Here is a 26,246-nt window from a genome sequence, read left to right as displayed (position 1 = left end):
TATACCAGTTTTTAATAGAAAAATGGATGAAATTTTTAACAAAAAGGATCAGTTTGCTCTTTAATCTAACATATAGAGACTAATTTTTAATTTTTTGAGTAAAATGAGAAAAATGCAATTTAACTCCTAATACAAAAACATTCGTGGTACTTTTACCATTTTAATTCAAAGTAAAAACCCTAAAACTCAACCATTAAAAAGATTAAAACTTATTTTCAGATTTACTTTCTTGTTTTATTTAGGATTATTAAGATTAATCAATTTGGATATTAGGTATTTGTTTTTCTTGAATGAAAAAATCGATCGACAATTTCATTCTAAAAAATTGGGATTTTTTCATTAGTTGAGTAAAAAGTGAAAAGTCGGTTCCATTCCTTTCTAAAAAAAATGAAATTTCTTTTTGGTTGATTTCACTTTTTACTCAATCAAAGAAAATTTTTTAATTTTTTTAGAATGAAATGGTCGATCAAATTTTTCAATCAAGAAAAACAAATACCTAATACACAAATTGAATAATCTTAACAACACTAATATCTTACTTTTCATTCCAATTTCTTTCTAAAAAAGAAAGAAATTAAATCTAAAGTAAAATTATCCATTTTGTTACATTAATACTTTAATTATAAGGTGAAAAGAAAAATTAGATGTTATTGATTTTATTTTAATAAAGTAAAATAAATACAAAATTTAAGACTTAAAAATTTATTTTAATTTAATGACTAGCATCATTTTAATTCCCATCATAAAATTTCACACTATAATTATCGCCCAATATTTAAAATATAAACGAAAATGAAGCTTAACCGTCAAGAAAAGCACGATACTTCTATTAATGAAAACAAGTCAAGATTTGCTACTCGTTTGATTTTCTGTGCTTGGAAAGTTTAAGGACAAACAAAAAGGGAGTTATGTACCCTGCCTGCGCAACCTTTACGGTGGTTCCTCCCACCAAATTTTACTTGCAAATTAATGTCAAACACGTCAACCGCTAGCTGTCGTACACGGATATATTATTATAAGAAGATGCACGGGAGAGGGGATGCACGACCACACCCATAAATAATAACAAAGAGAATCGTGTGGGGGGGATTAGAGCAAGATGATGGCTGACACCTCCAATGAAGACGATCAAAGCATGGCGATGATGCATTTGCAGTTGCAGAGATCTCTAAAATGGCTGGATGACGTCACCAATGGAATAATTGGTTACGAGCTCGAGTCTCGAAGCCTTGCAGGTCTTCAGGTCATCGAAGCTCGCACCGGCTTCTTGCGTTGTAACTTCATCGTCCCCCTTCTTGCTTCCGTAATCTCTCTTCTCTTCTTCTTAATCTTCTGTTTATTTTAAAATTTCAAATTTAAAGGTACTTTTTTTTCCTGTTCTAAAATATAGATAAACTACACTATTAATCATTAAATTATAACTAAATTTTAGTTTTGGTCATTTAGGCTTCGTTTGTTTCATTGAAAATAATTTTTAAAAATAATTTATTTTTTTAGAAATGCTAATATTTTCGATGTTTGGAAGAATCATGTAAAATATTTTCTATTGTTTGATAGATTTTTAAAATAAAAGTTGTTTCAATTAAACAAACATGCATTTGAGATTTTTTATTTTTATTGTTTAATTAAATTTATTTTTATCTATAACTTTATATTTTATATTGTTTTTGCATATGTTAAAATATTATGTTAAATTTAAATTTATTACAACGTCATTTTTAATTACATGAGTACTAAATAAATATTTTTATTTAAAAATATGAGATCAACAAAATAAAATCTGTAAAGTGTACATAAACTTATAACATATGTTAACCTTTATCCTACAAAACATTTATTATTAATATATTTATAGTTGTAATAAATATTTATTATTAAAATATTAATATTGAATATTTTCAATAATATGTGAATAATATTATTTAAAATTATTATTTTTAAAATTTCTTATTAAAATAAAATTAAAATTTTAAATAATTTATTAAAATAATAAATTACATTTATTATATTAATAATTTATTATATGACTAAATATAAATAATTAAATATGTATGTTTAATAATATTAAAAAATATAATATTTTAAATATTTTAAAAAATAAAATTATTATCAATATAATAATATTAAGCTTGATTTAAGTTAATTTTTATATAAAAATAAAATTATCTTTAGATGAGCTCTTTTTCGGAAAATGACTTACGCTTTTCAAAAGGGTAAGTAATTTTTTCAAGAAAAATGGCTTATTTTACCTTGACCTGTAAGTCATTTTCCGTTGACCATATTACTTTCTGTGAAACAAACACAAGAAAATGTAGAAAATATTTTCCGTAAAACTTTTTACATGTAAACAAACAGATGCTTAATTAAACCAATACAAGTTAATTATCGAGTTATTCGAAAGTTTTAATTTAAATTAACGAATTATTTAAAAATTTTTATTTAAGTAAATAGATTTTGAAGTTTTATTTTAAGGTTTCGTTAGAGAGCTTCAAGTGATAATTTAATAATCAGTACAGTAGATCAATATTTATCTACAAGTAGAAAAACATACATTAGATTCTAGTCAGGAAAAAATTGTTTAAATATTGGTTTATTGATGACCTCCAAAGTTATTTCACGAAACAAAATTCTAAATTGTAGAAGAGAAAATAAAATAACTTATCATTGGTGAAGACAATAACAAATTATATAGCATCGAATTGATTTTAACAGTCCAATAACTTATGATAGTCAATAACTAAATTATAATTTTTTAATTAGTATCAAAATAAAACTTACTTGATTAATAAAGTAATTTACCTAAATATTCTTTATTTACCTTGTTGATGTTCACATCATTTCATTTTTTTTAAAATTCTAAATTATGTTTCTCTGCATCAAGAAAAAAGAGAGTAAATATTTGTATTTTTTATTATTTTAGGATATAAATGGAAATTGGCATGTGGGAGCTATAGCAACTATAATAGACAATGTGGGTGGTGCTGCCATATATTCCACCGGTCACTATTTAAAAGTCACCGTCAATTTCAACATTACATACTATTCAACAGCTAAGATTCAGGTTTATTTTGCTGCTCTCTTTTTTATTTTTTGAACACTAAATTAATAAAAGAAAATGTTATTAAAATTTAATTTTGATGTTAATTAATAACTATAAGAGAAATAAAAAGTTGAGTGCACGCAGGACGAAGTAGAGATAGAAGCAAAGGTAAAAGGGAACAAAGGAAAGCTTACATCTATTGCGGTGGAGGTTCGAAACAAATCCAACGGTGGACGGTTAATAGCAAGTGCCGCTCAGTGGACGGCTGCTAATGACTATAGATCACCTCAACCTCAATCTCAAGCTAAGCTTTGAAAATGGACCGGGTTATTTGTTTATTTATATTTAAATTTTTTTTATGAACAATTCTTTTAAATGTCTCCCAAATTTGCCTGAAAATGGTTATACGAATTATGGCCCAAGCTTTTTATATATCCAAATAAGAGAAAGTTTGGGGATTAAAATCGCAAATAAAATTTTTTATTAATTAAAGTTATTTCAAAGTAACTCAATTTAAGTTTGGGCTTTTAATTTATTTCATTATTAATAGTAAAACAAAAGAAAGTTTGGGCATTGAAGTCGAAATATAAGTCCTATTGAATAATACTAAACCCAAATTACATTCAACTCAATTTAACTAGTTTTGACCCATCAAAATTCAATTATTTCTATTGAGAGATTTTTCTTCATGGAATTGTATTTCTACACACATATATATATGATTGAGTTTAAGCTTGATTGGTATCGGTATTATTGTTAATACTGGAGGACATGGGTTCAAGCGTGCTAAAGTAAATTATCTTTTTATTTAAGGATTAGGGAAGGACTATAGATGATTTTAGGCATTATATAAAAAGAGTAAATATGATAAGAAATTATAATACTGAGATTAAAGTTAAAAATAGTTGCCATGCAACATATATATCCCATTACAAATATGTACTTAGTACTAGTTTTAATATCACATGTGTTGCACATAATTTTATACATTTTTTTATTTATTAAATATTTTTTATAAATTATATATATTTGTACAAATTAAATGAGGATTTAAGTTAATTTATACTAAAGGTCAGTTAATTTTGAAAAATAATTAAGAAAATAAAATAATATTGTAAAAATAATTAAAATAATAAATAAAAATATTAAAATAATATATAATTTTGGAACTTATAAGAAAATATAATCATAAACATTTAATGTGACTCTAAAAGAAGAAGTCTAGATCATACAACCCATTTAATAATATTGAAAAGATATTTACACTAAATTAATTATCTCATTTAATAATTTTGAAAAGATATTTACGCTAAACTAATTATCTCATTTAATAATAACAATTAAAAATAATTGTTGAATTTTGAATTTCATTTCAAAAAAATTTACAAAACGTTTTTAATGTTATTTCGGACAAATAATGAATAAATAAATAAAAACTGATTTAAAATTGCTTGCCTTGTATAGTATAAAAAATTAAAAATAAATAATATCATAATATTATATTATCTCATCAATGATTAAAATGATATTCTATTTCTCTCCAGTGCCATTGTTATTCGAATATGATTTGATATTGCCTCTTGGAAGATCCATAGCTTTAACACTTATTTTTATATATATAATTTTAATTTATTATTTCTAACAATCTCTATTTTTTACTAGTAATTTTTCTTAAATATTCTGGATTGAATCTAACTAATAATTAAATGTTATTTATAAAGCTAAAGTTAAATTTTAACTCACATGTAACTCTAATACTAATTAAGTGATAATTAAGAAGCTTATAGTTTTATTCAATTAATAACTCTATTTTTACATAAATTAAATTAGCACAACTTTTTACTACTACTATTATACTACTACTAAACTACTACTACTACTATTACCACTATCACTACCACTACTACTACTATTGGTAAGCTATGATAAGAGGAACCTAGAAAAGTATCTAGGGCTGCCAACAATTATTGGTAGAAGGAAGAAGGAAACATTTGTTGGGCTTAAGGAAAGATTCATAAAACACATAAAGAGCAAGAGTGTGCATCATCTATCGGCAGGGGGTAAAGAGGATTTTTTAAATCCATATTACAAGCAATCCCAATTTATGTCATGCAATCTTTTTCATTAGCGATTACGTTATATTGTGAGTTAGAAAGTATTATTAATAGGTTTTGGTGGCATAATAGTAGAAAAAATAAAGGGATACATTGGTGCTTGTGTAGGCCGAAAGCTGAGGGTGGATTAGGTTTTGGAGGTTTAGGCACTTTTAACATGGCATTATTAGTGAAATAGGCTTGGAGATTAATGACGAAGTCGGATTGTTTGTTAGCTAGTGTAATGAAAGCTAAGTACTACCAATGAAGCAATTTTATGAGTTCAAGGTTAGGGTCTTACCTTTATATACCTGGCAGAGCATTTTGAGTGCTTGAAGGCTATCAGAGGAGGGTGGTAGGTGGAAGGTTGGCAATGGGCAGACAATTAATATTTAGAATGATCCATGGTTGTCGAGGCTTGGATAAGGGAGAGTGATTGAGTATTGCATTAATATTAACCATACCTATGTGGCAGATTTGATAGATGTGAATTCTAATACCTGGAAATTCGAAGTGATGAATAGGCTATTTGACAACAATCAGGTAAAACATAATTATGACAATTTCACTCTCAAGGTGTGCCCAAAATGAAAAATTTGTAACACCCTCTACTCGACCCGAATACTAAATTCCGATATTAGGTGTTTCCATATATGAACTTAACATAAATTTTAAAACCAGCTACGTATAATCCTCTTTCCACTTATTTTTTATTATTTTAGTAAAAGTTTACTAAGCAAAAGAAATAAGGAAAAACGTTCAAGAATACATCCAACTCTTAAGAATAATACATTACAACACAACAGTTTGTTAAAAACAAACTTTCTTGGTGTAGAGATCTATATGCCATATTCCTAAGACATTTTTTGTATGCATAGTATCCTAGCTCGCCGCTTTACTAGTGCATTCCTGACTTGGTCTCTCCTGGCGAACTCATTAATAGCCACACCTAAAATAGGAACAAAACGCTTATAAGTTCACAAGCATTTAGTGAGTTTTAATGTGAAATACCTTGGAACCTTTGTAGTTACGCTCATTATCTTGAAGATTGGATTTCATCTCTGTCCTTGGCAGATACTTTCATGATATTGAACTTGCACCTATACGTCGACTTCTATACTATCATACCAATTCTTACTTCACTAGAATGTAGAAGTCTTTTAGCTATACAGCTCTCGATTGTCACACGAGCTGACCACATGCTCGTGTGAGTACTGTAGATATGGTAAAAATTTTGATCCACATTGTCTTAGATAGTTACATGACTCAACCACATGGCCGTGTGACCTATGGTAAAATTGGACTTTTAACCCACATGGCCATAATGAGTTACATGGCCTTGACACACGACCGTGTGACCCCTTTTGCACAATTGTCTTATTCTTTTGAAAATATTACAATTTAATCCTTGTTTGTTCTCAGAGCTTTCGTAAGCATAATTTAAACTCGATTTTGTTTGCAATACATGAATTATGTGAATGTATGCGGTTATTCAATATTCAATATGTGAATGTATGTCGTAGCATCTTATTTCTCGGGTTCGGCGACTATACCAGGTGAGGGATGTTACAGTACTAGACCTGCTCACTATAACACCTGGCTTGGCCCGAAGACCCACCCGAAAAGTGGGATGGTTTGGGAAAAATATAGGCCCGAAAAATGGACTTGGGAAAAAAAATAAAGGCCATTTAAAAAATAGGTAGGGTTTCAGGTAAGGTATTTTAGTCCCGGGCCCGGCGTGAATTCACAAAAGGACAAAATTTATTACTTTTTTGTTGTTTCACTGTTATTTTCTTGTTGTTTTCTTCCAATTTTGCTACCATTTCACTATTATGTTACTACTATTTTATTGTTAATTTTGTTATTATTTTAGAGGCACTTGCTTGTTAAGTTGCATTTATCTTAGTGTTATTTAAGTATACATATTTTTTAAAACTTATTTTCAATTTGTTGAGAAATATTTATTTTAATGTTTTTAGTATTTTTGATGTATTATATATATTTAAAAATATATAAAAAAATTAATACGGATAGGCTAGGTCGAGCTTGGGTTTTAGCATTTTTATCTGAGCCAGCCTTGGGCAAAATTTTAGGGCCCATTTTCGGGTCGGGTTAGACATGGGCCTAGTAAATGGGCCTAAATCTTTAGTTGGGCCCGACCGAACTCAGCTCGGCTCGGCCCATGAGCACATCTATACAGTACTACAAGACTTTTTTTTTGGGGGGGGGGAGGGGTGAGAAGATGTAGTTGGAGATAAATTTTGGTGAGAGTTTTTTTTTATAACTATGGAGAGAATTTTGTATCCCTTTTAAGAGAACTCTATGAGAGTTAAGGTTTTGTATTTGGGGTTTTGGGTAATGTATGTTTAGTACATTTAGATTTATTTTCTTCATATTGTACTCTCATTTGTTTATTCAATTAGTGAAAAGTCAAAGCTTTCTTTGGTTGTAATTTTTATCCTTTTTAAAGGAATTTTTCACATAAAATTTGTGTTCGATCTTCTGTACCTTTTTTATTTCATTGTTTATACGGATTAATCTCCAACATATATTTTCACTCGACAACACTTAAAAAATCATTTAAGAAACGATTAAAAAATTAAGAAAAATGAGAGAACCAAAACAAACACTCAAAGCGAAAGCTTGGGACGTTTTTCAATTGTTGCAAGTTTAAAAGAAAAATAACTCTGTAAATATGCTTCCTATAAAGTATAAATTATGGTGGAAAGAAGGAAAAAAGAAACTTTTGCAATATTTTACCAATGGAAAAATAACCGAAAACTAAATGGAAAGAAGCTAGTGCACATCTTCTCGATTTGAAACGACATTGCAAGAAGTCTTTTGTCTTCAATTCAACCATAGAGTCCATGTGCAAAAGTCTTCTTCTATACGTTACTGTCAAAGTAAGTTACCCATCTACAAAGTCTTGGTCTATACATTGTTAGAAAAATTGTATTTTTATGAGAACTTTTAAGTCATATTCTCAATAGGTAAATGTAGAGAGTTGAATCATAAAATTATGGCTTCATATTCTACTCTATGAGAACTTTACAATGGTATATCATATGCTCAAAATGATTAAGTGATGAATGAGAAATTGATACTCAAAATAAGCTACTCGAAAATATTTGTTGAGGAAAAGTAAAAAGTTTAGATCCCACATTGGTTAAATACCAAGTATGATATGTGTTTATATATGGAAACCTTCATAAAATATAATAGGATGACTAAGTTGGATTGACTAAGTAAAAAGTTTAAATCCCACATTGGTGCACCCATACGACGTGGGCAATGCAAAATTTTTGAATAGGTCGGATTGATATTTTAGCTCAATACGAATTTATTTTTCCTCAGCAGACATAATCTGTTTATATAAGGACATTTATCTTATTTATTTGATTTCAATCAATTTGATTTAATTTTTTTGTTCAAATTGATTTGTTGGGTAATTTAATGGCAGATTTTGTGGACATTTATAAAATTTCACCATATTAAATGCCTATAAAAGGTTATGAATTTTGTAAAATTTTTCCTACGTTCATACTCTCTCACACCGAATTTCTTTTGCTCTCGAAACTTTTCTTTTCCTCTATATAAATTTTCAACGTTCCGAGGCTATTTTACTAAATTGACCCAAAAAAATTTAATATATACAAAAATAACCCAAGTTAAAAAATTATCACCAAAATGACCTGAAATGAACAGTAAAATGGGGTTTTGGCCTGTCAATGGCCACCACCAACTCGTATTTTGGACCTATGATTGCCTGATAATTGTGTTGGGCTTTAAAAAATTGTTTTTTTTTTGGCTTGTCAATGGCCAGCACCAGGGTATTTTTTTTTTAAAATCGTATCATACTGGTATACAAAAATACCAGTATTTAAAAAAAAATTGGTGTTGGCCTGTCAATTGCCGGCACCAAGTAAAAAAAATCAATTTTTTTTATGCTGCCCTGTCAATGGTCGGCACCAGATTACGAGTTTCAAAAAAAAAATTTGGTGCTGGCCCTGTCAATGGCCGTCTTGTGCAACAACAATCAGGAGTATTTATGTGTATTTTCCATACAAGCATGTCCCGTCCACCTGCACCATTGGCTTGCAGTGAGGGAAGGCCTTAACACATGGCTCAAACGTCCAAAACAATCGGTGAAAAACTCGTTTCCCCAATTGTATCTACTCGGCCATTGACAGGCCAGCACCAAATTTTTTTTTTTGAAACTCGTACTCTGGTGCCGACCATTGATAGGGCAGCATCAAAAAAATTTGAATTTTTTTTGTACTTGGTGCCGGCCATTGACAAGCCAGCACCAAAAAAAATTTTTTTTTTTGAAACTCGTACTTTGATGCCGGCCATTGACATAAAACTCGTACTCTGGTGCCGACAATTGACAGGTCAGCACCAAAATTTTTTTAAATATTGGTATTTTTGTATACCAGTATGATATGATTTAAAAAAAATATCTTGGTGTTGGCCATTGAAAGGCCAAAACTAAAAAAAATAATTTTTTAAAGCCTGACACAATTATCAGACAATCATGGGTCCAAAATATGAGTTGGTGGTGGCCATTGACAGGCCAAAACCCCATTCCACTGTTTATTTTAGGTCATTTTGGTGATTGTTTTTGAACCTGGGTCATTTTTGTATATATTAAAATTTTTTAGATCAATTTAGTAAAATAGCCACGTTCTGATGATAGAAAAAGGTAACATTCGTTCGTTGATTACTATAGAGGTGCTATTACTTTTATCATTGTGTTGTATCTTGGGAGACATTCGACCAACGTTTCTTCAAGTACTATAGGAGTGAAAGAATCTGTCTTAAGGAAACTGTGTTAAACAGGCCTCAACGATTAGTAAATCTCTATTCTTTTTTTCGATTTCAACTTTTTGTTACAGTTTTTATTAGTTTAAGTATTTGACAATTTAAATATAAATTATTGTATTTATATTTTATTTTATATATAAATATGTATTTATTATATATTTAAATATTTTATTCGTTAACATATTTTGTCTAATAATCTTAACATTGATTCTAACGCTCTTAAAGCAAAATATTTATTGTAAAAAATACATTAACAATTTGATAAAACAAACAAGAAAAAAGCATTGAAGTTGTGAGTAAGAATTGGATGAAACGGTTACGCCATGTCATCCATGTCCCTTCCCAATCAATTAATGACATGTCAGCTATTTTTTACATGCCATTTACACCTGATTTAATTAGATTTTTAATCATTTAATGACATGCCAATTAATTTTAACATCTTCATTTACACATCATTTAATTAGATTTTTTAATCATAAATCCCTAAAATTCCAATTACAAATTACTCAACCCTAATTAAATGTTCTATCTTCACGTCTCTGCTGCTGCTTCACATCTCTACTGCTGTTTCACGTCCCTGCTGTTATATTTTTCTAGCAACTGCATTACTGCTGCAATCCCTGTTGATTTGCTTTGGTTTTTCTGCGTGGCTGCCACAATTTATTTTACAGGTGAGTTTTTTTTTAGTCATGGATGGATATTTAGGGAAGGGTGAAATTAGGTTGTTTCGGATGGAGGATTCTGATTTTCCTTGTGGGACTAGTCTCGAGAGACTTTTGACCAATTGCCTTAGTTTGGGTAGTTCAGCTTCGAGGTACGATGATGGTGATGATCGGAGCGTTGAACATGACGATCGAAGTAGTCAGATTTCGGGTTGTTGTAGTGTTGTGAATGATGGGGTAAAGAGAGAGCGGCCGAATCGTTCTCCTCCTTTTTGTTTGATTGTTTGGAGAAGACTGCTGCAATGTCCTATAATTTGCTTATTTTAGTTGAAAATTTGAAATCAAACTTAAAACTTCAGATTACAATATTGAAGAAGTGTGTGCCACCTGTTTTAGTTGATGATATCCATTTTTTATTCTTAAATTGTTTGCCCAGAGAATCGTTAGATGAAAACTTATATTGGGGAATTGATTTTGTTATTTTTGCTTTTCAATGTTTCATAGTAACATGAATTCTACAGGATGAGTACATATATATATATATATATATATTTATTTTGGAGTGTATTAACAAAATAATAATGTAACCTGGTTCATTTATCCGGTTTGTTTGATGCGTAAAATTCAACATTCGCCGAGGGAAAGCATTATAGTTGTTTTACATTGCTCCTGAAGCAAGTATGTTTGATTTGATGAAAGTTCGACACGTATGGTACTGTCTTTGGTTACTGTTATTTACATTGTTTACAACTTGACTGTAAATTTTGTAGCAATGGATGTAGAAGATGATACAAAACAAATGTATATTATATATGAGTTTATTGTTTTGAGAATTTTTTTGCAAAGTATCAAAAATATTAAAGTTTCTAGTTGTGTCATTTCTAAAACTAACATCGAATTACCAAAACAATATACTTACAAAAATATTAATTGAATTTATTCCATATTAAATAATAACTAAAACAAAATGTAATATAATACTATAAAACCATATAATAGTATTATTCTCAAAACATTATAAAAGAATTACAAATAATAATAAAATTTAAGTCTTTCTCATGAATTATCATTGGTCTTTTGAGATTCTAAACCATTTGAGAAATGTTCTTGCATTAAAAGTATTATACTGCTAGATAAACTCTTGAATTATATATATAATAATTTGTGACAATATAAGTAAAACATATTACTTGAGTCTTGAATAGCGATGGATCATTCTCTTCCAGCAATTTAGTATAACTCATGTTAGATGAAGAATTGAACCTCCAATTTGAAGAAAAATCCTACATAAAAATATTTTTACAAAACATGTACTTAAATATTTATGACTTTTGACATTTAAAAAGAATAATGCATTCAATCAATACCTATAGAGGATGAAAAAATTGATTATGGTAGTTTGGAGTCATTAACATTGGGATTTGATGATAAGAAGAATAACCATGAGTTTGAGACTCCATTGGGAAAGACAGTACTAGAGAATCTTCGTGCATAAGTGATTTGTTTTGTTTCCCTTGGTCAAAATGAAAATTATTTGTTAAATTCAAGACATAAATAAATTAAATAACATAAAAAATAGATGCAAATATAATAATCAAGGAAAGCATACTCACTTGATATTTTCTCCTTATCTTTTGAAACTTGAGAGAGCATTGTCTTCTTTGTTTTTTTCTTTTGATTTTTCTCAAATTGGCTTTTCATTCGAGAATTTCTTGAACCCTTTGTTTTGACACATATAGGATCAAACATTAATTTTTCACTTGATCTCCCATTGCCATCAGTGATAGCATCTTGAAAAGATGTATGCTTTGAAATTTCTGAATCATTAGCTTCTTGCATAGTTGTCATCTCCTTTTCAACTAAGTGCAATGCCTCAAATAGTTTTTCTTTGACAATTTGAGTACACTTAGGAGTCAATGAACCTTTGTCAAAAAGGTTGTAACCCATATGCTTCAACTCACTGAGGCACAATAAACAACTAATTTTTTTTTCATGTGCTGATGAGGCTCTAAAATCACTTGCCAGCAACGACTTTGCTTTTTTTGTCCATCTCCTAAGTATATATTTTTCGGGTATCTCTTTAATGTTATTCATAAGAAAAACCCGTAAAGCATGACGACAAAGTAATCCAAGACTTTCAAACATATTACAACTACATGAGACAATGCTATTTGGAACATCAAACTCCATACAGTAAATTCTTTCACGTCCATCTTCAGTCACATGATATAAAGAAATATTTTCGATGTTACTAAATTCAACACAATTCAAACCTATGCAATCCATCAACTCCTCTTCAAACCTTTTAAACATAGCAAGTTGTAAACATTGGATGCATGCTTCAATTCCCACGTCCATTAACTTTGTTTGGTGCTCCATTTTTACATCGAAAATCTTGATTTAACTCTATCTGGTGAAATTCTTTTGCCTTTTCCTCATAATGTTATATAACCTGAATAAGAGATAAAGAGCTATTCATAATCTGATTTAATATGCTATTCATACTCTCGCTTCTTTGAGTGGATCTAATTCGAGCCGAAAAAATATCTATGCTAAAGGCAGGGCACCATTTTACGCGAAGCTCATATAGTCTCTTAAGCCAAGCATAATCTTGAAGTTCAAAACTTTCAATCATGGTAGCCCAACTTGATTCAAACTCTGTTTCACTTTCACATCCATAAAAGCATTTATTAAATTGTGCTTTGAACTCTGCATTGACAAAACGACTAGCAAGATGTTGTTTAGCATTATTTGAAATATGCCACATGCATAATCTATGAGAAGATTCTGGGAGGACAATCTCTATTACTTTCATCATCCCTTGATCTTGATCAATAAAAATACTCTTCGGTTGTCGATAGCCCATGGCTTCTAAAAATGTTTCAAATAGCCAAGTAAATGATTCAGTGGTTTCATTCGATAAAAAGGCACAACTGAACAAAATAGTATTCCAGTGATTGTTGATTCTGACAAATGGAGCACAAACCAAATTATACTTATTGGTTCTATACGTGGTATCAAACACAAGAACATCTCCAAAACAATCGTAATCCAATTTTGATCTTCCATCTCTCCAAAAAAAAATTAGCTAGTCGATTATTCTGGTCCACTTGCATTGAACAGAAAAACATAGGGTCTTCAGCTTGCTTATATTTGAAAAAATCGATAATGCTTTATGCATCCCCTGCTTCAATCAATTTCTCTCTTTCAATTCGCAAGAAATTATGACAATATCGTTTGGTAAATGTAATATTTTCAAACCCAATTTCCTTCCTGAGAAATGAATATGAACTTGTTTGTTTAATTCCTGCAGCAACCATTGAATGAATAACATCTCCATGTCCTTCCAAAATTTTTCTTCCTAATCTTAAATTAATTCTTTCTTCTGAAGTTGCTAAGTGGTGATTATGATAATCATTAAAGTAAGAAACAACCCAAACACCTTTTTCTATTGTAAAATGAATTTTAGGTTGACAACCTGTCCTTGTATCTAGGCAATTAAATTTTGTCACTTTGCCAATATCTTCGTGTTCATGATGCCTAGATTTCGAGCATAAAAATTAACGTTGTCCTATAGGTTCAGTCATACTTTGTCTCTTATTTCCTCTTCGAATACTAAATCCCTTACTCAAAACAAACTGATTATAAAGAATATAAGCCTCTTCTTCGAAATGCACTTTCAGTCCCACTTTTATTTCTTCAATAGAATTATCTTGTTTCGACAAGATGAACTATTTCATCTTTATTTGTCTCCATAAATGAAAATTATAAATTAACAAAACACGAGAATAAATTTTAATATATAATAAAAATCATGATAAAAAAAGAAATCGTTAAAAAATTTAAAAGAAAAATTAAAATCTAAAAAAAAAGGCTCAAAAATCATATCATTTATTTTTCAATACGCTAAGTCATTATTATTAAAAATCACAATTATTTCAAAGAATCTAAATAGAACTATATTTTAAACAAATGAAAATAAAGTGAAAATAACATCCCAAACTAAATCACCCAACCAGCTTTGAATAACCTAACATGTTGATCCAATTGAGCATAGTGCTAGAATTCACTAATTTTATCTCAAATTATTTAATTATATTGTATTACATGAAAAGCTGCCTAAAAATTAGATCTTTATTTTCTGCTCAATAATAGTTTAAACTATTCATTTAATTGTTAGGAACTAGCATGGACTTTCTTTCTCTCCTATCTATTTTAACATAATAGAAAAAAAATAAAAAATAAACTCACCTGTAAAATAAATTGCAGCAGGCACGCAGAAAAATTAAAGCAAATTAGCAGGGTTTGCAGCAATAATGCAGTTGCTGGAAAAATATAACAGTAGGGACGTAAAGCAGCAGCAGAGACGTGAAGCAGCAGCAAAGATGTGAAGCAGCAGCAGAGACGTGAAGATAGAACATTTATTTAGGGTTGAATAATTTGTAATTGGGATTTTAGGGATTTATGATCAAAAAATCTAATTAAATAATGTGTAAATGAGATATAAAAATTAATTGTGATTAAAAATCTAATTAAATGAGGTGTAAATAGCATGTAAAAAATAGCTGACATGTCATTAATTAATTGATTGGGAAAGGACATAAATGACGTGGCATAACCGTTTTTTCCAATTCTTCCTCCTTCAAGAGGAATAACCTCTCCCCATCCCTCCCCTTAAATTCACACACGTCAAAATGAAAAAGAACAAATAAAAATAAAAAATTCCGAAAGATATGGCAGATGATAAACCAACCCTGGAGCCACTCCTCGAATGGTTTGAGGCTCTCATTGAAGGAACCATCGGCCAGGAGTTGGAAACCCGAGCTCTCCAAGGACTGATCATAACGAAAGCTGAAAAGGGATTCATACGAACTGAGTTCACCATCCCAAGCCTCGCCGCTGTAAGCCAATTTGAATCAAACTACACTAGTGTTTTCGTTTTTCCATTTCTTCATTGAATCAATACCCTGTTTTTATTGTTTTGGGTGGGGGGGGGGGGAAGGATGTTGATGGGAATTGGCATGGCGGAGCTATTGCAACCTTGATGGATATCGTGGGAGCTATTGCTATTTATTCTGTTTTAGATCATCCTGCGAAATCGGTGGATTTCAGCATTTCGTATTATTCAACTGCTAAGATTGAAGTCAGTCTATACGATTATATCAACTTTTTTTTTAAAAAAAAAAAAAGAAAAGAAGAGAATTGATTGGTATTTGTTTTTTAAACATTGGAGGGGCTTATATGCAGAAAGAAGTGGAGATCAATGCAAAGGTTTTGGGAAACAAGGGCAAGCTTATACAGGTGATGATAGAGGTCCGAAGGAAAGGAATGACTTCACGGTCCCTACCGTCAGCAAGCTTTGAGAAACAACTAAGAGTTTCTGATTTTACATTTTTAACATCTATGATCCTAATTAAGTTAAACAGATTATTTTCCCATTTAATGGGATTGACAAACAATGGAAGGAAATGTCGATCGAAATATGCATTGGATATAAGAAAAATATAAATTAAAAACACGACAATTGTATTGAATTTTGGGTTTATTTTTGTTAAATTGAAGAATCTGTTAAACCTTAAAAAATATATGTTTTTGGGATTGGATTGAAGAGCCATTCATTAGAACCCCAAAAACTCATATAGGTAACTTGAAATTCCTGAATTATTAAAGCTAAAAATGGTGATTTTTGAGCAAGAAGAATACTCTGTTATCCCCTGTTTTGGAGTTCAACAAAAGGAGTGGTTTTATATTGTTGATAATTTAAACCCAATTATTTTGGGATTCTCTAATTGCACGTGGATTATAACAATTCAACTAATGATTAAATGGCACCTGTTCTCTGTCAAAGCCTCCAAGGACTAATGCAATTTAAGGTTAAAAAAACATTAACCAGGCCGCCCACAGATAAGTAGGGAGCAAAATCATCATGTCTTGGACTCTGTAACATCAGCAAAGCAAGAGGGTCTGGAAATGGAGGAAAATGGCAGCCTACAAAAATCCCTCAAATGGTTGAAAGGTCTATCGAAAGGCCACGAGCTGGAGGCACTCACCCTTGAAGGCCTGCTGATCATCGACGCCCAAAAGGGTTCCATACGCTATAATTTCGTCGTATCCAGTCGTGTATCTGTAAACAAAATTCTAGTTTGAATTAATATTTGTTACTCTCTCTATCTCTTCCTCTGTTTCAGCAAAAGGGCAAAATAAAATAAGATTGCAAACTTATATTATGTAGGATCCAGATGGGAATTGGCATGTTGGAGCGATGGCCACGTTGATTGACGACCTTGGATTTACTCAGTTGCCGACCATGTCAAATCCTCCCTTGATTTCAATATCTCGTTTCATTCAACTGCCAGGATCGAAGATAATCTTCTTATTTGATAAAATCTTAAAATCCCTTTCTTTTTCATTTTCTGGGTTTTGGTTTGAAGATAGGGTAAGTTTTAATGGTGCTTGCAGGAAGAAGTGGAGATAGAGGCAAAGGTGATAGCGGAGAAGGGAAAACTTTCACTGGTGGTGGTGGAAATCAGAAGAAAACGAAACGGGGAGCTAATTGCTTTGGGTAAACAATGGATGGCCACAACTAAAGATAGCATTAACGCAGCCCAACTGAGTAAGCTTTGAAACTTAGGTTTATCTAAGCTGGATTCGAAATTTTTGCTCTTATGATCAAATGAGGGCATTCATATAGACAAATTGCCTGTCATTTGAAATGCTTTTTCTGGGTTTTGGAGCTCTGATGAGACCTAATTACAATAGTAGCAATTCAATAAAAAGCAATGCCATGTATCTATGCCATTTATCATTTTGACAACTTTAAGTTTTTTAGTCCAAAATTTGTATATCTTTTGATTCAATTATCCATTTTCAATTTTATCTTTATCAGAATGCTCACTACTTCACAAACTATTATTTAACACTAATATTACATAAAGTGGTTAAGTTTCTCTACTTTCCCTTCGCTATGGCCGAATGAACCAAATAAATTTTTCATCTACTTATATTTCTCCTTTTTTTTCACACTTCTAACAAGCTAGAATTCATTTTTAATCATTTCCTATCTAAAATATATCTACTTCACTTAATTTTTCTAAGCTTTCATCAATGTTCTTTAATAACAACTTTTAAAATATTTGATAAAATAAAAAACTATTGATATATACATGTAAAGTAAGCTTTAAAAATTCAAAATCTAAAAATAATTTGAGTAAAAACGTACATTATACTTGAATTTGAAGGAAAATAATTGAAGCAAATTTTTTTCTTTACCCTTTTTTATGTTAAAAAGAGAAAGATGAGTTCAATCTTTCTTTCTTTCTTTTTTTTATGTATTATAATATTAATTAATAAAATATTTTTACTTATTAAAATATTTTTACTTAATTAAAAATCATTTAAAAGCCATAATGAAACCATTTATTTTTTTAGTAATAGTAAAATTACTATTAAGTCCTTTCCATCAAAATGAAAATAAGATAATTGTACTTCGGTCTCTATATTTTTATAACTTATTCAATTTAATCCCTAAACTCGATACAAATTTTTAACTTAATCACATGCTCCTACTAATAATCCTCTGTGTTTTCATGTCTGACAGTTTCTTTTAAAAACAATCACAATTTCTTATACTACTATTTATTTATAGATTACTTATTAAAGAACTTCTACTATAAATATTCTCTCTCTCTCTCTCTCTCTCTCTCTCTCTCTCTCTCTCTCTCTCTCTCTCTCTCTCTCTCTTTTAAAAAAAAGTGGGGATGTTACTGCTTGTAAGCTGTTCGAGTCAGCTCAAATTCGACTTGATCGATAGCTCAAGCTCGACTCAATAATTACCAATTGAATTTATTTTTTTTAGTCGAACTCAAGTAGCTTGTGAGCACTAGTGTCTCATTTCACCTCTACCTAGGGACGAAGCTAGAGGTGTATCTTTGGAAGGTGCAAAATTAAATTATAAAATCTTAAAGGGGTCAAAGTATAATTTTAGCTTTGTATATGCTTGTTATTTCAAAATTTTAAAGGTATTAAACTAAAATAAGTTTCATCTTTGAGGGGTCAAAGTGTATTATTACCATTAATAGACTTATAAATTAAAAAATTTCAAGAAACTAAAATGGTAATTTTCAACAGGGGGCACAGGCCCTAATTGCCCCCTTAGTGCCATCCATGTAATTACTAGTTTGTACTATCTGTATCAATTATAGATTTAGTTTATACTCTCCAATTGGATCATTCTAAATCATTACTGTTCAATTTTTGAAATTTCAATCTTGATGCAAATGACAAGTGTATCCATTAATTGAAATTTTAATGAGTAATATGTGAAAATAGCAAGTTGACATGATATTACACATATAATAATATGTTTGTCACATTAGAGTTTGGCAATAGCAAAACTTAATTAATTTAGCAATTATCGTTTGATGGGGCTTGAAATTTTAAAATTTAAAAAGTACAAGGATTAAAAATGACTAAATTAAAGTATAAAAATTAAATAAACAACTTTCACAAAATAAGGGACTAACAACATAGTTTAGCCTTTATGAACTGATGAGACTAGTGTCACGGGCTGCAGTTCAAAGCTCGTGACCATCGCACACAATGCATCCCATAGAGGTCTATCATTGACATGGGAATCATTTGACCCATGAGAGTTGGCCCGATTCAAAGAGCTATTAGAGAAGCCTGTCAGATTGAAGTTTGTGTGGCCTAATGGTGCAGATATGGAAAGATAGACTACCTTAGTAACTAAAAGAACTAATCTTAGAAGATAGGGGGAATCATATCTTATAAGATTTGATTTGATTTGATTTGATTATGTAATCTTATAAATCTCTTGATTTAAAGGATAGACTAATCTTGTTCGTTAATATAACTTGATCTAGATCGTCAGTTTTGGAGAGGTCAACTATAAATAGAGAGCTTCCCCCTCACTTGTAACTAACTCAATTCTTTCAATGTTTCTTGTATTCTTTGAGAGAAAGTAATACAATAGAGAGCATTTACTCAAACACCTCTTGTGTATATTTTTCTGTGACTTTTTGTTATTTTGTGCATTCTTTTGACTAGAGTTGCTTCCGCTATATAAATTGGTACCTTGGAGAAATTTTTTGTGAATTCTCAATTATTTGGTGGTTAGGTTGACTTAGGCGTGTTTGGAATGAAAGGATTGTCTAAGGCCGTACGACTTACATGACTAAAGTTCTAGCCTCATGACACTAGTAACAAAATGTAAATCTTCTACTTGATTGGATTGGTAAAAGGCATATAATGTTGTATTTATCTTATAAATGATTGCATCTCCTGTTTTTTGTTTTGCTGATATCAATATGAGTTGTATGTTCCATTTTTTGACAAAAAGAAAAGGTAAAAAGGTGTTATTAGGCCCTGTACTTCTATAAAGTTTGATATTTAGTCCTTGTAAAAGTTAAAAACTCAATCATGTTGCTTTTTCAATTTAAAAATCTTAGTTTAATTATTATCGTTATTGATAGTTTATATTAGAAAATTTCAACTTAACATATTTATTTTTCGTTACTCGTATGATGCCTCCTATGAGAGTAGCTTAATCAACTTACCAATTTGATAAATGTTAATAGAAAATACTTATGATTTTAATGATTAGACTTAATTTTTTTAACTTTTTAAATATAGAGAATAAATTTTAAACTTTTTCGAAGAACAGGCACTAACATCATATTTTGACCAGAGAAAAACATTTTAAAGTTATGCCTGTGTCACCTGTCCTTTCAAGAGCCAAACCAAAGGGCGTTAATAATAGAGAGTCAACATATTTTGGATGCTGGGGGTCTGAAAATGGAAGAAGATGCTATCCTACAAAAATCCCTGAAATGGTTGCGAGATCTATCTAAAGGAAACATAAGCCACGAGCTGGAGGCACTCACTCTTGAAGGACTGCAGATTGTCCATGCCCAAAAGGGTTCCATACGCTGCAATTTCGTCGTTCCCACTCGTGCTTCAGTAATCAAAATCTCAATCTTCTTTTGACTTATACATATTGCTGTTCTATCATCATCTGTCTTAACGAGAGCTCAAAATCCGCAGGATCCAGATGGGAATTGGCATGTTGGAGCCATGGCCACGTTGATTGACGACGTTGCTGCGACGGCAATTTACTCCGTTGTCGACCATGTCAAACTCTCCCTTGATTTCAGCATTTCATTTTATTCAACGGCCAAGATTCAAGTTAGTCTTCTCATATCGTGAAATCTTAAGTTCCTTTTCCTGTGTTTTGGTTTGAAGATAAGGTTTAATGGGGGTATGATGCAGGAAGAAGTGGAGATAGAGGCAAAGGTGATAGGGGAGAAGGGAAGTCTTACACAGGTGGTAGTGGAGGTTACAAGGAAAGGAAACAGAGAGCTAATTGCTTTGGGTAAACAATGGATGGCCTCCGATAAAAAAGGAATGAAGCCATCCCAAGTGAGTAGTAAGCTTTGAAACTTTACTTTGCTCTGTTTTCCTGATGAACTGATGCCACTGCCCATTCTTCTATGAATACTGGTTTGGAAGGCTTTTTGCTCATGTCATCTCAGGGCATTCGAATACTACTCCCAGTTGAGTTGCTTTTTCTGGGTTTTGGTTTAAATTGATGAAAGCTTAACATTTTCCTTTTAACTCGAATTAATATTTATGAAGAATTGAAAGAGACACATGGTTGCTGCTGGATTTCTCAGAAGTTAAGTCTTTTTATATACATAATCTGTGTTTTATATTTCCATTGCATTCACACAACATTTAATCTCGGCTAATTTTTTCAATTTGGTTCCTTAATTTTTTTTCTTTTATACATTTGTTAGCTTTTCTCAAATTCAATCTGATATTCTTTCATGTCTTCATTTAATTTTTTATTACAAAAAGCTATAATTTTTCAGTCGGTGAGGTCTCATAATATCAAAGAGTTACGTCATTACATAGTCCAAAATTAGGAAAATTTCAAGTTTCACGATTAAGATTAAGGTGAACAAGAAAAGTTCAAAAATTAAATCGAAAAAAATTATCAAGTTCAAAGACTAAATGTTACTTTTTCTTTTTTTTTAATATAATTTAGTATATTAAAAGGTCCAAAGCCAGTACATCCCATCAAAGTGCTTGAATAGTAAAATCTAACTAGAAGTTTGGTTTGTGACCGCGCTATGGCATACGATTGTCAAGAGAATTAGCACAAAATATAATGATTTAAAAACGGTTTTTATTGCAAGTGTGATATGTCAGTTGTAATATTTACAAGTGTTATAATGGAATACTCCGAGTATTCCAAAGATTGAACCAACCTAAGGAATTGCCAAATTGATAAATGCATTTATCAAGTTAATTACAAGTTAAGCAATTATTAATCTATCAAGTCAAAAATTACTAGTGGAAATTTAAATATATATTGTTAATAAACTAAATTTAAACTACCAATTAAATAAATCAAGCTAAACTTTCTTACTAGTGTTTTAAACAATGTAAATAATTAAAACGATGGTCAATTGATTCGTTAATCGTTAACTAAGCTAATAAATCTATACCGATTATATTATTTACCGCTCTTAGTTGGGAATCTCCTCTTAATCTCATCTAGGACTAAAATATACTACCTAAGCTCTCCTCTCGGTCTCACCTAGGCATGTAAATCTTCTGTCGGTCTCACTATTCGGCACAATTATATCGAACTATCTAATGATAAATGATCTTCTCGGTCTCTTTTATCTAGATTTTTCACTAGAAACGTCAATTCTGGCATATGAAGTATTTCAATATAAAAGAATAACCAAACAATGAAGTATAAACATTAACTTAATCTAACAATCATAAACATTAACTTAACCTAACAATCAATTCAGCAATTAACCAACAAGCAATATCAACACATAAGAAAGCTTAATACCCAAATAGACATTCCATCGAATAGTTGATATGTATAATTTAAAGGTAAGGATAAAAAAAACTCATTAAGATGTGGAGTCATTAGGACCCAAAAGTTCGATTCATCTCCATTTACAAAAGTTTTTAACAAAAAATAGAATAAAATCTATTCTAAAAAGAGAGAAAATAAGTAATCAAAAAATAAGAAGCGAAAAAGAAAACAAAAAGAAACCTAATCTTTCAAGTACAATATGTTAATCTTATTTAACAATATTGAAAGTAAATAAAAGGCTAAAATTAATCATTAAACCAACCACTAGAGTGGGAGAAAATTACAATTCAATAAATACAAACAATTATAGGAATAATAAGTACAAAATAATAGTAGTACTTAAATTCTAAGAAATTATATCATATATATTACAAGATATATAAATAATTTTATATGGAATAGTTCACAAGTAATGCAACTTTTTATTGACACATCACAATCATAATATTAAATTAAACATATTTTTAAAAATTTAATTGTTTTCATGTAGTTTTGAATCTATCTTAATTTCCATAATATATGAATTCCATTGATTTCATACATCTACAAAATTTTAAGGTTTTTATTTATTTATTAAAATTTGACCATAACCTGGCTAACATGTAATCATACAAATGAATAATTGAGGTTTTAGAGATTTCATAAGCTTTTGCAAACAAAACATATCAGTTAAAATTAGATCAATTGTCGATTGAGTTTTAACTCGATTGAGATGGGCATTGATGTTAATATAGGAGGACGTGGATTTGAGTGCGCTGAAGCACATTATCTTCCTATTTATGGGTTGGGAAGAGGTTATGAGTAGTTCTAAATATTGTATCAAAAAGAATGAATATGATCAAACTTATAATGAGGTTGTTCAAAAAAAAAATCAGACGAATTACTTCATTAATGTTAAATAATTAGAATTATATAAATTTATTTATTATAACTTAAAGGTGCTAATGGGCCGGCTTGGGCCTAAGCATGATATGAATATACTTTATGTTTTTCCAAGCCCAACTTGAAATATGGCCTTAAAATTTTGTCCAAACCCGCCCATATTTGTAAAAGACTAACCCAAGCCCATTTTAGGCTCGCCCATATTATTTTTTAAAAAATATTTATTTTATTTTAATATTTAATAATTTAATAATTTTTTATTTATTGAAAATTTTTATATATTTATCTTAACACAATTTTAATGTTTACATTAGAGTAGTATTATATATTTAGTATAAGTTTATTTTGTAATGTGTTCTAAATTACATAATACATAAAAATAACATAATATAGAGTATTATGAACTTAAAAATGGGTCGGGCTAGGTCAAGCTTGGGCCTTAAATGTTCAAGCCTAAGCCCAACCTATATTTTAAACAGGTCTAATTTTTTTACACAGACCCATTTTTTCGAACTTAATATTTTTGTCCAAACTCTTTCAAATTTCAAATGGATCTTCGAACCTAGACAAATAACCCAACCCATGAACAAATTTATTGTAAGTCAACTGCCCTTCTCTAGAATCATGACTATTCTAGAGTAATATTTTTAAATCCAACATGCTTATCGTATCTAACAATTTTAAGGCTAATTTACTAAAAAAGTCCATGTCCAAAATTATTTATAGAAATGGGCCAATATTTTTATTATTTACCGAAAAGATCCAAATTCCTCGAAAGCGCGTCCACGTCAACATGATTTTAGGGGATATGCCAGCAAAACGCATCCTTGGGGAAAATTTTTGCCACATCAGCAAAGCTCCCCCAAGGACGCGTTTTAGCCCATGTTTAAATTTTTAAAAAAGGTCATTTTTTTAAATATTATAAAAATAGACCAATTTTTTTTTTTTGAAATTTACAAGAATAAACCTTAAAATTGGCTCAAAGTAACAACACCATTTTTTTTAAAGTGTCACCAATTAATATGGAAATAAAACTTACAAAGCAAATCTTTATATAGACCCAAAGTCTCATTTCTCTTATTTTCCTAAGTACTATGGGATATGAGATATGTGTATATATAGACTCATGAATAGGTTTGCAACTTGTTCCTAAATAATGTGGGATTCTTTCCTCTTTTAACTAACAACATAAGACTAAATGCTACACTATATTTTATAATTTTTTACAAAACAATTTATATTTTTTATATTTTGTTAACATTTTCTCATATTATAATATTATCTTTTGAGATATTTAATCTTGTCGCATTTTAGAATTGTTAACGTATACAAAAGAAATATTAAAAGAGAACAAATTGCACATTTGAAACTTGTATATGCAATAATCTTCTATTCAACTTTAAATGTTTGAAGTTAATATCAATGCAATTCTAATTTTTAAAATAATTTTCCATTATTTAAATTTAGAAGTTATACTTTTATTTTTTAATTTTATTTTTAATTTTATATTATGAATGTTTGATTAATAAATAAATGGTGAGTATTTGGCACTCAAATTTATTTTTTTGTAATTTTAAAAACTGATATATCTTTTTAAATATTTACTTATTTTTAATATTTTACTATACTAATTAATTTTTTAATTCTAATTTTAATTTAATTTAGATGTATTTTGACTAGATAGATAATTTATTTAAACATAGTATATAATTATGTTAAATAAGTTTTTTATAGAAATATATAATATACATAAATTATAATAATTCTTTTTATATTTTTATATCTAGATTAAATTACATTAGTAGTCATTTAACTATGTTTTTTAGCTATTGAATTATAAAAACTTACAAAATGATCACTCAACTATTAGTAATTTTTAAATATTTATTTTTAATATTTTACCATCGCATTTTATATTTTATAATTTTTTTACTTATAGAGTTTAAAATTTTTATTTATAATGTAACAAATGTTAACTTTTGTAAAAAAATTAAACTCTAAGTAAAAAATATAAAATATAGTGTAGTTTTAAATCTCATGTTGTTAGTTAAAAGAGGAAGGAAGGCCACATTGTTTAGAAACAAGCTGCAAACTTATTCATGAGTCTATATATACACATATATCATATCCTACAATGTTTAAGAAATTAAGATAAATGAGACTTTGAGTCTATATAAAGATTTGCTTTGTAAGTTTTGTTTTCATATTAATTGGTGACATCTTAAAAAAAGTGGTGATATCAATTTGAACCTTTTTTAAGGTTTATTCTTGTAAATTTTTAAAAAAATTGGTCTATTTTTATAATATTTAAAAAATGACATTTTTTGAAAATTTAAACACGGGCTAAAATGTATCCTTGGGGGAGCATTTTTGTCACATCAGCAAAGCGTGTTGTGTTGACATGGCAAAAACGCTCCCCCACGGATGTGTTTTGCTGACACAACCCTTGACTTTGCACTGACGAGGACACGCTTTTGAGGAATTCGGTCCTTTTCAGAAAATAAAAAAAAATTAGTCCATTTTCATAAATAATTTGGAAATGGGCCTTTTTTAATAAATTGACTCAATTTTAATCCAAATCAGACTCAAATTAATCACTAGACCAACAATGATTTTACTGTAACATAAAATAGTGTGAAAAAATTAATTAGGAATGGCCTAAAAATCTAAATTCGATAATTATTTATAAATTATTTGAATATTATTATCTAAATTAGATTTCAAATTAAATATTATTATCCTCAACTTTGCAAAAAAAAAATGAAATTAAAATTTTAATTATCTGTTATCTAAATCCGCTAATTAGAAAAACATAGAATCAAAGA

At 29.5% G+C, this 26,246-nt stretch overlaps 3 protein-coding genes across 6 annotated transcripts; all 3 read left to right on the top strand.

Annotated features, from left to right (window-relative positions):
* The first annotated feature begins 884 nt into the window (after positions 1–884).
* LOC108482543 (uncharacterized) lies at positions 885–3,406 on the top strand. Its single transcript, XM_017785674.2, has 3 exons — positions 885–1,303; positions 2,921–3,061; positions 3,185–3,406. Exons 1-3 carry the CDS (start codon positions 1,100–1,102, stop codon positions 3,353–3,355), a joined length of 516 nt encoding a protein of 171 aa, XP_017641163.1. The 5' UTR covers positions 885–1,099; the 3' UTR covers positions 3,356–3,406.
* An 11,892-nt stretch (positions 3,407–15,298) lies between these two features.
* On the top strand, positions 15,299–17,458 carry LOC108482219 (uncharacterized). Of its 4 annotated transcripts, none has more exons than XM_053019695.1 (3): positions 15,299–15,523; positions 15,625–15,765; positions 17,082–17,458. In XM_053019695.1, the coding sequence occupies exons 1-3, from the start codon at positions 15,356–15,358 to the stop codon at positions 17,244–17,246; spliced, it is 474 nt and encodes a 157-aa protein (XP_052875655.1). In that variant the 5' UTR covers positions 15,299–15,355; the 3' UTR covers positions 17,247–17,458. The 4 variants fall into 4 exon arrangements, with proteins under 4 accessions (XP_052875655.1, XP_052875653.1, XP_052875654.1 ...); XM_053019693.1 differs by lacking the exon at positions 17,082–17,458 and adding an exon at positions 15,870–16,138; XM_053019694.1 differs by lacking the exon at positions 17,082–17,458 and adding an exon at positions 15,856–16,138.
* A 2,883-nt stretch (positions 17,459–20,341) lies between these two features.
* On the top strand, positions 20,342–21,338 carry LOC108482451 (uncharacterized). The gene is made up of 3 exons (XM_017785584.2): positions 20,342–20,600; positions 20,685–20,825; positions 20,910–21,338. Exons 1-3 carry the CDS (start codon positions 20,436–20,438, stop codon positions 21,075–21,077), a joined length of 474 nt encoding a protein of 157 aa, XP_017641073.1. The 5' UTR covers positions 20,342–20,435; the 3' UTR covers positions 21,078–21,338.
* The last annotated feature ends 4,908 nt before the right edge of the window (positions 21,339–26,246 follow it).

This window comes from Gossypium arboreum, chromosome 10, assembly GCF_025698485.1.
Source record: "Gossypium arboreum isolate Shixiya-1 chromosome 10, ASM2569848v2, whole genome shotgun sequence".
Classification (NCBI taxonomy): Eukaryota; Viridiplantae; Streptophyta; class Magnoliopsida; order Malvales; family Malvaceae; genus Gossypium; species Gossypium arboreum.
Note: the sequence above shows the minus strand (reverse complement) of the source record. Positions and strands in the feature narration are given on the sequence as shown.